General features: G+C 34.0%; 1 protein-coding gene across 2 annotated transcripts; it reads right to left on the bottom strand.

Moving 5' to 3' along the window:
- LOC109722304 lies at positions 3,142 to 9,237 on the bottom strand. 2 transcript variants are annotated; one of them, XM_020250318.1, is made up of 10 exons: positions 8,392 to 8,448; positions 7,094 to 7,140; positions 6,753 to 6,992; positions 6,436 to 6,649; positions 6,178 to 6,287; positions 5,847 to 6,046; positions 5,155 to 5,258; positions 4,047 to 4,234; positions 3,774 to 3,973; positions 3,142 to 3,569 (listed from the first exon to the last, which is right to left on the bottom strand). In XM_020250318.1, the coding sequence occupies exons 3-10, from the start codon at positions 6,928 to 6,930 to the stop codon at positions 3,336 to 3,338; spliced, it is 1,428 nt and encodes a 475-aa protein (XP_020105907.1). In that variant the 5' UTR covers positions 6,931 to 6,992; positions 7,094 to 7,140; positions 8,392 to 8,448; the 3' UTR covers positions 3,142 to 3,335. The 2 variants fall into 2 exon arrangements, with proteins under 2 accessions (XP_020105907.1, XP_020105906.1); XM_020250317.1 differs by lacking the exon at positions 7,094 to 7,140 and having other exon boundaries at positions 8,392 to 9,237.

Raw genomic sequence — 12,690 nt, 5'->3', positions numbered from 1 at the left:
TTTTAAGATCCCTTCTGGGTATCACAGATTTGAGTAATGTTACAGGATCCATATAATTTACCAGAAAATAATGTTTCATGATGATGTTAGCAGTTAGTTTTTTTCTTTTCTTTTCTTTTTTTCCTTTTTTGAGATGGTTTCTTTTTTGATTTTCTATATAAATTTAGCCAATACCTTAGTAATTGACATGTGTATAAATCTAACTAATTATCATTATTTTCAATATTTTTTTTTGATTTATCGACTTATATTGCAGAAGATATAAATAAATCAGCACATCAGTAATGTATAAAAATAACATTTTAACTGTACTCATCAATCATATAGATTTGATTTGAAAGGAAGGTTGGTATGCAAGGTTGTCATCAATTGTCTTCTCTCATCAAATTATGTCAAAAAAAGGCATTAAATTATTTGGGAGGTCAAGGCCCTCCACATGATCTGTCTCCAACCCCTGCCTAATGTGACAAACATTTTTGATCTTTGGATCCATTTATTTATTCAATGAGTGCTTGAAACCTCAACTTTTCAACACCATTTCCCTCTTAGGAATGTGGACAAATTTTGTGGGGTCTTCTCTTGCTAAGCCAATGTATATGCTTAATTAATATAATTGCAAGTATCATAACTCAATTCTTTTTGCAATTTCTTTAGTAAAGAACTCTTATTTAAGTCACAAACTGAAGGAGTGCAATAATATAGAGGATAAGATCCAATGACTAGTCAGAGCCAATTTGGGAACCAACACTTGGTAAGGGAAATGATCTTTGTGAAAATGTAGATAAGAAGAATCAATCAGATTTGCATCAGTAAATGCCTTTGTTGTATTATATTGAAGTGGGAATAGGAAGGGGATAGCTAATTCATTTATTAACTTATGTTGTGAAAACTCCCATTACAGAGGAAACAATTAGAAAATTGAAACTAATACCACATTTAATGATGGAATTTTAAGCCTGAAAAATGATCTTTGTGAAAATGTAGATAAGAAGAATCAATTAAAATTCCATCAGTAAATGCCTTTGTTGTATTATATTGAAGTGGGAATAGGAAGGGGATAGCTAATTCATTTATTAACTTATGTTGTGAAAACTCCCATTACAGAGGAAACAATTAGAAAATTGAAACTAATACCACATTTAATGATGGAATTTTAAGCCTGAAAAATGCTTTTAATCAGAGTCAAAGTAATTTGCCCAGATTACTGCTTTGCCACTCTGGAAAGCCTCTTTACTTTGCTGTAGAAAGCTATTCTGAGAAACTTCTCAAGCTAAGGATCTTGTAGGCCCAAATGTTAGGCTAAAATTAAGAGAGACAAACAGTGGCCATCAACTAAGAATGTTGTTGAGAATATTGGTAGGAGGCTACCTATCTTATTGTTGAAACTTTTTGTTGATGCCAACGCTATGTCGCAGTTCTTAGCCTTAGTTTGGTATTGAGCCCTATCAAACGCTATTAGATAAAATGAAGTTGAGAAAAAAGTATATAGGGATATGTTTCTGCGTTTTCCGGTTGGACCGCAAAAAAATATATGATAACCGACTCATCGCGATATGCAGAACGCAATATTACGTACGGAAACAAACAGTATATTTTTTCAACGTATTTTCTTACTACACGTAACGCAATCTCCCCGCATCCCAAACGAAATCGTAGTCACATTTCAAGTGCCAAATTTGCCTCGTTCCTCAGATGGCTTCTCTACTTACAAATTTGAAAGTACGTGTTTGACGAACAGGAGTTTAAGATATTCTAGGTAAAGCAAGAAGTTCAAATAAATTTCTACATCCCAAAGGATGAAATTTTAATTTGAGACATCTGATTTTAGCTAAAGAAGAAGACTATTATGAGAAATAAACGAAGAATGAGCCGATCATCCTCACTAGATATATTTGACACGAGATTGCCACTTGACTTAGTTAGAGCTTTGTCGGCCCAATAGATAGTGCTGAATATAAAAACACAAATATATTATTATCCAGCAGTTTGAGGTTTAAAAGATAATCAATCGTTTCACATACCATTATACAAGTTTCTGAGTTCAAATTCTATCACCAATGAAAAAAGACCAATGTCTAGTTGCGAGAAAGAGCATTAAATTATGAAAAGGTTAGAATAGGGAAACTCTCACATTGGAAGATTATGGAGAAAGGCTTTGTTAAATGTGCAATGAACTCAATGCAAACAACTTGTACTATCACATGTAGAATTTCTTTTTTCTTTTTTTTTTTTCTTTTTTTTTTTGAGGCAACCAAAACGAAGCAAGAGTCAGAGGTTGTAATATCCCTTCACTTGCACTTCAAGTCACGTTGTGTCACACTTTGTCACGGGCCACCTCTTGGTTGTTTTGTTTTGTTGCAGAAGAGAACATTGGCATGTTGCTGTACAAAGTCCACAACCTGATTGATGGGTTTGTCCTTTACAACATCATGCACTCGTATCATGCAACCTCTTCCAAAACTTGGCTGTGTTGTATAAATATTTTTTCCATATATATATATATATATATATATATATATATTATTTTAATTTATTTTAAAAAATTATATATTTGGGTGGTGAGAAGTATAGTCAAATATTTAGAATAAAATATCATATTCGGTTTTTAAATTATTTTTTTTAGGCGGATGAAATATACTATGTTGCTAAATCATGGATAGCAAAATTACAGTCGTTCGTACTAGAAAATTCTTATACCGATAAAATAACTCTTGAATATTTTATTCTGACCTGCAAACGGTGTCTAAATGATTTAGGGCAATGCTGCTCGTACACCACCATATATTTGAGTTTAAAGTTCACACCCTACCCCCCTTGTGGTATATATTATTTTACTAATCACATTATTTTTTTAAATACCACGAACCTTACGCTATATGGGATGTACAAGGAACTCAGTTCCAAATCTAGGGCTTCTTATTAGTACAATTTTGAGATGCACGAAATTTAAAACTAAGGAAAGATTCTATGTTGCATGTCGAATGTGTTCAATTTTAATGCACCGAGTTTGATCTGGTAGGGTCACCTACAAAGCACCTGCAAATGTATAGAGAGGCGCTGAGCCCATTTTCAACATCTAAAATTTAAATCAACAAAAGATAACACACCATCCCAGTTGCTCCCAACATATAAGTATATATATGCATGAAAAGAGCAATTTTGAATGTTATTTTATTTGAATTTGAAATTGGTTATGTACAGCTACAAATGAATCAGCTATCGACAGTTTCTGACCAAAAAATACAGAGCACTTGTGCTGCATGAATATAGTAAATCACCAATATCCTCTTCGCAATCTTGTAACAAAAAAAGAATTATGACCTACTCCAAAAAGTTCAAACTGAGTTGTTCTCCCTTGCAGGGGTGGCTTTAGAGCGATGGCGCCTCGAACCCGACTTCCTATCCCGCCCTCGCCGCACGGGTACCTTCCTTGATGCAGAGGTTCTTGTTACTGCCCCGTTCACGGTAGTGCCGGGGAATAGTTTTCGAGGTGCTTCGCGAGTGACAAAGGGAGGTGGGGGCGGGGGCATTGCGGCGAGCCTCTGCTCTAGCAAGTCTCTGTGATATGACTGCATGGGGCAAGTCTAGCTTTGTTAAAGCAAAAAACTCCTATCTATGTGCAAGAAAATAGAGGAATAAAGAAATGTACAGAAAACCTGAACTGTAAGACATTTCAACATTGGTGCGCCAACTTTCTTGCTTTTAATTTGGGATGTATAATTGGGGGTAAAAAAGAAGAAAAATACAAGAAACTATGGCAGGGGAGGGAGTACCTGAACTACGAAGTTACGCCTTTCACAGTCCAGGAACATGTCTGCAGTCCAATTAACTTGCGACATTATTTTGTCTCTTACGGTACTAAAACTAAGCTGATCCCTGGAGGTAAAACGGTCGACTTCATTGAACCAGAGACATGTGAAGAGATTCGTGATCGGCGTATGCTCTCTTATTATCACACAGCCTTCGGGGACATCTGATAACGATAATCAAAGTTAGAATTTCCCAGTTTGCAGCGGCTTAAACTAAAAAAAGAGATTAGTGCCCACCACTTGTGATCGGAAGTTTAGCTGGAGTGTAGTGAGTCAAACCCTCTCTCTTATAAAACCCAATTTGGTAATCAATAGACACATTATCATACTTTCCAGCAGCTTTATTGGCCTCTGCTTCTTCAAAAACATCAAAGCGTTTGTAGTGCCTTGAGATAGCAAATGTGACTTTTTTCCTCCACAAGAATCTGAAAAGATGTTGAGAAAGTATTCCAAGAGTTGAGGAGATAAGATGAACAAGTAAAAGACGCCAAAAAAGAAAAATGTACAAGATAACAGTTATTTATTTCATCCAACTTTCTTATACGCCACTCAAGTTCCAAAGAAATTACACAATAAAAGATGTACAACTCGGTTAATTCTACTGTTAAGGAATAAACTTTAATCCCTCTATTCTATTGTTAAGTCTATTGTTAATTCTATTGTACACCTTGGTAAATTCTATTGTTAAACTTTAATCCCTCAATTTTATTATCATGTACTCTATATTTATCAGGATTAGCACCATATGGTGAACACTGTACTGGGGTGGTTTGACCGCCTGTTTTCAGTAAATCACTAACAAGGTTGAGATGCTCAATAAACAACAGAATGGTAGGAAATATCAGATACATCTCTTAATCATGTGCACTAGGCCTAGGCCTGCAATCTTCAGTACTTGTGTATCGGTTGACCAAATACTAATTAGATTGACTGATCATCTGATCAACAATAGTACATACATTTTTCTCTAACAGAAACAATAGTACATGTATTCAGACATGCTTAAAGATAAACACACGGAGTCTATAGAGTATAATTCTCATACATGTTTTCATACCTTATTAGCATCTCTCACTTTATGCCACAAATTTAATTTTCTGTCAAAGCAAAACCTAAACAGGAGTAGAAGGCAGAAAACTGCTATAACTAATAGAGCTTACATAAATGCATAACCAACTATAGCCCATTAATGCATGTTGTTATACATATACTTGATTTACAAGTGTAACGACTTACTGCCGGATGCATTGATTCCCTTCCATATACATACTTCACTGTACAGTAACTGATCAAAAAAGACTGGTCACGAAGATAAAAGATTGGCATTTCTTAGTAAGTAATATACCTCTCAAGAATTGACAAGGGATCCACGACAAGCTCTAGCTTTCCATCAATCCATAAAGACCACCGTACATTTGGGAAAAGTCTATGGAGCAGAAGTTTAGGAATCTGCATGAGATGAACTTGTTAGCACCGTACAAAAGAATATACTGCAGAACCTATGTAAAGTATTATTAATCTCAACTACTATTTTTATACATGAATGAAGAAATATAAAGCATCAGAAAAAGACAATCCATTTAATTTTGGATATCAAAGCTCCAGTAAATTGCAAGTAAAATATTGAAATGGCTAGTTGCCATTAGCTCAAATATGTAAACAACAAAAATGATAAAATATAAATGAGACAGAATTTATCAAATTAGTATAGGTTCTCACTTATCCAAATCTTTAAGATCAGATCTTATCCATTTGCAAATTCTCATATTTTCTCATGTCCAAATTTATCCCTGAAGATGAAAACACAACCGAGTTAACAACCACTGAAGCCTTTAGTGTCTGCTTGGTTCAATGAATCCACAAAGCCCATGTGAAATCACTTTTACACAAGTATCTAGCATGAATAGTTCGTCATTATCAAACTATTAAGAAGGCTCTTCTAACATGGATAGTTTTATAGACAAACATGGGCTAGTATTATGCCATATCTCAACACTCGAACGATAATATAATGGAAAGTTCTTTAGACAAAGGTACCTTTCCATTACGTCTTGCATCCGTGTAAGGTAGGTTGCGGACTACCAGCACCCTCCATAACCCAACTCTTTTCCTGCTGTCAATTGTACTGCTGTTCCTTATGTAGCCATATGTTTCTTCATCCACAAACATGTAAAAGCATACGTTTTCCTTCGAATACTGGCTGATATGCTTTGGTTGTTGCATTATATCATAGTTTCCTGCCCAATCAGATAATAGTAGATGAATCAACCTAAACAGTAATGAGCAGCAATGACAAAAGAAAAGGAGGACAACAAATTAGGGGGAGAAGTGCACAAACAGCAGTGCAGTAGCTCTAACAGTTCAATACCAAAAATAGCAGATGCTACGAGTATCCCACGGCATTGCTCCATTTCAAGAAGATCAGCATAATCTAGGTCAAACCCACTCCCTTGACTAGGTTTCTTTCCTCTCACAAATCTGATCAGACAATAAAGAATGACAACAATAATATAAGCAGGATGAGCAGATATTTATCCCCTCATAAGACTAAATAAACAACTAGTAGTTGAATCTCAAAATTTTTAGTGCATACGCATGCAAAGCAAATGACAAAAAGAAAACCTACCCACAATGAATAGTCATCGACTCTTTTATATCAAAATATTCATTCCTTTGCTCAAGAGATGGGTATCCTCCAAATAAAGAGCCTCCAATTGACTCGTTCATGACCAAAGTCTCTTCTGAAACATAACTTAAGTTCTTAATGACAATTGATTCTGATGGCAAAGGCGGCATGAGCATCAGGGCCTCCTCAACAGAGACATAGCAAACAGGACATGCTACAACAGAAGAAGAACAAGAAAAGAAAGCAAGTTAAATCATAGAATCCATTATGAACATCTTTTACTCGTTAAAGACACTAAATGAATGTACCAAACTTACGGCGTGGCCCGGTTCTTTTTTTATCGAGTGGTGGAAGAGAAAATGAGAAATTTTCACATGGATGATGTGTGAAAAGTGCCACCGGAGGGAGAGTTGGAATATGAGGCTGAATTTGATTGCTAATGGCAGTAAACTGTTGTTTTATAGATCCCCTAGTTTCTGTGTTACCAGGTTTCATAATAATGCCGACATGATTTGAAAATTCCAGTGTATTCTCAAGTCTAGATGATTCATCTTCGTCTGAAACAAACCACAAAGAACAATGTTACAATTCATTGCAGGGTACTACAGATTACTAAGTATTGTTTCGAACAACAAACATCAGAAGTTTAGTGCAATACAATTTAACCAAGAACAGGGAGAAAAGTTCCATGACTTCAACTGGCACCTATATAAAACCAGTAAAACCTCTTTAGTTTACACATTATCACTTGCTTTCAGGTTGCCAAATATAAAGCAGAACATAGGTATTTGTTTTATCATCTAAGCTCCTGATTAACATAGGTAAACAAGAAAATATTCATAGCTTCACTGTAACAATCCACTACTTGCTCTTCTGCTTCACAATGATACTTCCATATAAAACCAGTTGAAGGAGAGAAGCAGGAAGGACAATCACGTGATGTAACCAGAAATGAAAGTAATCACTTTTAAGTTTGTGACCGATGAAGAAATCCGTACATACGGTAATGGAATAGTGTGACTAGCATCAATACGACGAAGAAACCCGTACATACAGTAATGGAAATGTGTGACTAGCTTCAATACCTAAATCGCATGATGTCACCATAAATGAAAGTGATCACTTTTTAAATTTGTAACGGATAACGAAATCTGTGTATTCAGGAATGCAAATGTGTGAGTAGCATTAATACCTATCAGTGACAATTTTCTGAGACAAATAACAAGATGAGATATGGAATTATACGACAGATAAAAATAACAGTAACTTGAGCCCAACTGCAACTGCTTGATCAAGTCCCAGCTCAGAGCCAAAGCAACCTACTAGTATGATGCCCATGTTATGTCTCATTATGTATGTATTAACTTCTAGGCATGTCAAGTAGTGTGCTTGTATGATATCACCTAACACCAGTCCAAATCACTAAAGCATGATTTAGGTACCAACAACCAGAACAAAAACTGACCAGGTCTAAGAACTGGTGTAAGTAAAAAAATATAAGCAATATACACGATAGAATAATATACATATCTACTCATAAGTATGATATTATATTTCTTTCAATCTTCAATAACATAAGCAATTCCTGTGATCTCACATACTACAGATGACAGTTTAGACATGGTTAATCACCTAAACTGGAACTTTCTCATCACAAACATCCCACTTTGTAGAGACCATAAAGCAATTGCAAACACTGAATTAAAGGAGGTTAAGCGGGTGGGAGGGGATAAAGTTCACAACAACAAAACTGAACAAATAGACTGCAGAAGTTTAAAAAGAAAAATTGATCAACTAGCGCAATTGTACTTAAAGAAACCTCCAGAAGTGCATTACTGATTAATTCATGCACAAACAATAATCAAGACAAGGAATCCTCATGAAAATTCTGAATATCAATACTCACAACTAGGTGAAATGAACACAAAACGGTGGATGGATAACGATAGATCGAACCTTTACTGACGACAGAGAACAACGAACAGTAGAGGGTGGCCGACACGATGAGCAACAGCAGCATCCCGACCTTCCGCCGGCCGACAATCTTACAGATCCGCTGCAGGAGCCTCTCCTTCTCCCTCGATCCCGAGAGCAGCATCTTCGAGGGCTTGCGCCCGGAGAGGGGCGGCGACGGGACGGACAATATGGCTCCATTATGCAGCTGGAGCAGCTGCTGCTGCTGCAGCGATCCATAGCTCCCCGATCGGAGCCCCAATGACCCCCCTGTCATTGTCCCTTCCGAGACTCAATCCACCCTTTCATCTCCCCAGTCCCCCACAAAACACTCTCATTCAACTAGCAATGCACCCAAAAATCAAAAAAGAACGAATCCAAACCATACAAATCCTATACTTCCCACTCCAATACCGCAAATCCAAATCAACCAAACAAATATGACGAAGATCTACACGATTCTCAATTCAACAACCAGATGCGACGTATAATACATCAAATCCATCGAAAAAAAGGAGATCTACTATAGATCTACCACTCGTTACAACTTGTCGACGCAAAAAAATGACACAACAAGCAAAAATTACAGGAAAGATTAGTAAAAACTGGGAAGAGCGATTACGCGATTGGTGAGGGAGGAAACGTCCTTTTTGAGGATTCTTCAATTCGAATTGATCGACGATACTGTTTCGGATCGCCACTGGGATTGCGGGGTTAGGGTTTCAGCGTGAGATGGATCGAGAGAATCCCGTCGCTCGTTCTCCGCGTATGAGAGTGGGGCTTGCGATGAATCGAGGAGGATGAGTTCATGGAGTGTTTTTTTCTCTTTCTTTTTTTTATATACGAGGGATCAAAATAGAAGGGAAGAGGGGAAGGGAAATTAATTAAGATCACCTAATTATCGTTAAATACGAGATTATTGTGGATGATGTAGGCGTACACCAAAATGTACCTAGAATACTGCTAGGGTCAAAAGGGTAAATTTGTTGTGTAGAAATGCATTAAAACCCCCTCAATTATATTGACCTTTCTACATTTTTTTTATTTTATTCTATTTCGTATTATTTTTTTTCTATTTTTTAATAAAATTAATATACTTAATGAATTACTAACAATTTTTAGATACAAAGTATTTATTTAGCAATAAACATTAAAAATTAAAAATACATATATATATTTTTGCTTTTTTTATAAGTTGTATTCATCGTTTAGCTCGAAAGTAACTAATAATAACAGTTGCCGGAAACTCTTTTCATAAATTTACTGGTATAAAAACTACATAACATTCATGTTTAAAAAGTTAAAAAAAAATAGAAATTATGCTATACAAGTAATTTAGCTTTTATATTTTTATTTGAAATATTCTACTTGTTAAATTAAAAGAAAAAATTATTCAATTAATAGCTTTTTAAANAAAAAAAGAAATGATGCTACACAAGTAATTTAGCTTTTATGTTTTTATTTGAAATATTCTACTTGTTAAATTAAAAGAAAAAATTATTCAATTAATAGCTTTTTAAATTATTAATAATTAACTATTTCGATTTTCTTCACTAAAAACAATATAAATTATTAAGTTTAATAAAACTGGTAATAAGTTTTACTAATTAAAACATTCAATTAAATAAAAACTGTCTAAGGAGTGTCAATTACAAAAAGTACAATGTTGAGGGGGTTTATTTCAAAATTGCCTATAGTTGAGGGATCTCCATAGATTTATGCCGGACATTGCAAAAACCATCTATCAAAGTGGTCTAGTAGACCAGTCGAATCAAAATAGTGCTTGCCTCACGTCTAAGAATCTGATTGGTTCGGTCTAAGATGACGTGGTACACAGCTTCGCCCAATAAACTTTTATAACAGTCGGCGCACTACTTGGGTACATTCTCGTGTCGTATATCCAGTTTTATTTAATTAATAATGGAATTACTGGGATTAGGCGCGATCGTGTATTTAACCGGCTATAGCCGGTGAATGCTAACTGTGACCGGCTATAGATTATGCTATTCATTTTCCTTAACTATAATAATAAGAAATTCTATCATAATGCAAAGATTATTATTATTTAAAACATGATTAGAGTATAATAGGAATAAAATAGGAAATATAATATTAGTTTAATGTTCCCTAAAATAATACAGGGCAATTGCTTATTTGTTTTTCTTCCGTACAAAATTTAAACAACAGAATCTCAGGAAAAAAAGAAAAGAAAAAAAGAGTAGCATCTGAATCCATAATAAATCCCTTTTTTAGGCTCACAATAGTTTATTTTTCTTTTTTTTTTTGAAGAAATGGTACAAAATAATACGTAAAATTCAGATTGAATCACCAAGCGTAAAATTCAGATTGAATCAGATATTCGAATGAGCTTAAATTTATGTTAAAATTACTATTCTTTCACCATTTATTTATATGACTGTAAAACTAAAAAAATTTTAGTTATTTTCTTTGTTTAATATTAAGCGAATAATATAAATGATGGAGGTGTGAGAGATGGGTTAATATTTTATTTTTTTGCACTTTTTTTTTCGTAATGGATTTTGGCCTATGGGTCGAAAATAATTATATTATTTCTTATAGTTTGAATTTTGACCAAAAATAAAATTACGATGAATCAAACAGCAAAAGTAAATTTTTATGATCGAGAACTATTTTATCGTTCTCTACTTTCAAATTCACATACGTACCCTGTGAGGAAGCTTTCAAATTTTTGCAGTTATTGAGAAACAAAATAATGGGAAAGAAAATATAATACCTTTCAAGATGCTTTATAAATCTAGTTGCAATAATGAGATAAATAATATTTTTTTATCAAATTGGTCATTTGGATATACGGTTTTTAAGTTATTTTATAGCATAAATTATGACTTATTATTATTATTATTATTATTATTTTCGCTAGTGGATGTGGCATTGTTTGCTTTATATCCATTACGCCGTACGCACACGGGAGACGTCTTAAAATTAATTCAAAATTATTTTGTACTATAAAGATTTTTGGCCAATTTGCATAAAAAATCTACTTATTTTGGGCTTTTGCAAAATCGGACCACCTTTTTCGTTTTTGCAGATTCGGTCCACTTTTTCAGCAGACTGACCAAAATACCCTTTTTACTTTTTCTCTTTCCTCTTTCCTCTTTCTCTCTCCTCTTCGTTTCTCTCGTTCTTTTTTTTTCTCGCCGGCAGAGCGGAGGCGGAAACGGTCCGTCTCGCCTCTCACCCTCATTCTCTAGCCCTCGCCCTCGCCCTCGCCCTTGCCCTCGTCCACGCACCCCCAACCTTCCTCGCCTCCAACCCCGCCAAGGCCGCGCCACGATTTTTTTTTTTTTNACAGGGCAATTGCTTATTTGTTCTTCTTCCGTACAAAATTTAAACAACAGAATCTCAGGAAAAAAAAAGAAAAAGAAAAAGAAAAAAAAGTAGCATCTGAATCCATAATAAATCCCTTTTTTAAGCTCACAATAGTTTACTTTTCTTTCTTTTTTTTTGAAGAAATGATACAAAATAATACGTAAAATTCAGATTGAATCACCAAGCGTAAAATTCAAATTGAATCAGATATTCGAATGAGCTTAAATTTATGTTAAAATTACTATTCTTTCACCATTTATTTATATGACTGTAAAACTAAAAAAATTTTAGTTATTTTCTTTGTTTAATATTAAGCGAATAATATAAATGATGGAGGTGTGAGAGATGGGTTAATATTTTATTTTTTTTCACTTTTTTTTTCGTAATGGATTTTGGCCTATGGGTCGAAAATAATTATATTATTTCTTATAGTTTGAATTTTGACCAAAAATAAAATTACGATGAATCAAACAGCAAAAATAAATTTTTATGATCGAGAACTATTTTATCGTTCTCTACTTTCAAATTCACATACGTACCATGTCAGGAAGCTTTCAAATTTTTGCAGTTATTGAGAAACAAAATAATGGAAAAGAAAATATAATACCTTAAATCTAGTTGCAATAATGAGATAAATAATATTTTTTTATCAAATTGATCATTTTGGATATACGGTTTTAAAGTTATTTTATAGCATAAATTATGACTTATTATTATTATTATTATTATTTTCGCTAGTGGATGTGGCATTGTTTGCTTTATATCCATTACGCAGTACGCACATGGGAGACGTCTTAAAATTAATTCAAAATTATTTTGTACTATAAAGATTTTTTGAATAACAATTAATGTTCAATTTTTATATTCAAATATTTTTTGAAGTAACTAGTTGTAGTGTAAGTACAATGCACGTCATATTTATTAATTAATTTAAATTTAAATATAAATTTC

The sequence above is a fragment of the Ananas comosus genome, linkage group 16, assembly GCF_001540865.1.
Source record: "Ananas comosus cultivar F153 linkage group 16, ASM154086v1, whole genome shotgun sequence".
Classification (NCBI taxonomy): domain Eukaryota; kingdom Viridiplantae; phylum Streptophyta; class Magnoliopsida; order Poales; family Bromeliaceae; genus Ananas; species Ananas comosus.
This window is presented reverse-complemented; position numbering and strand designations above follow the sequence as displayed.

Excerpts from the sequence above, each read along its gene's own strand:
- LOC109722304 (XM_020250317.1), bottom strand. The coding sequence starts at position 8,665 with ATGACAGGGGGGTCATTGGGGCTCCGATCGGGGAGCTATGGATCGCTG. Across the intron at positions 6,993-8,391 it reads GTTCTCTGTCGTCAGTAAAG|ACGAAGATGAATCATCTAGA; the intron begins GTTCGATCTATC and ends GGTTTGTTTCAG. Across the intron at positions 5,259-5,846 it reads ATGCAAGACGTAATGGAAAG|ATTCCTAAACTTCTGCTCCA; the intron begins GTACCTTTGTCT and ends CATCTCATGCAG.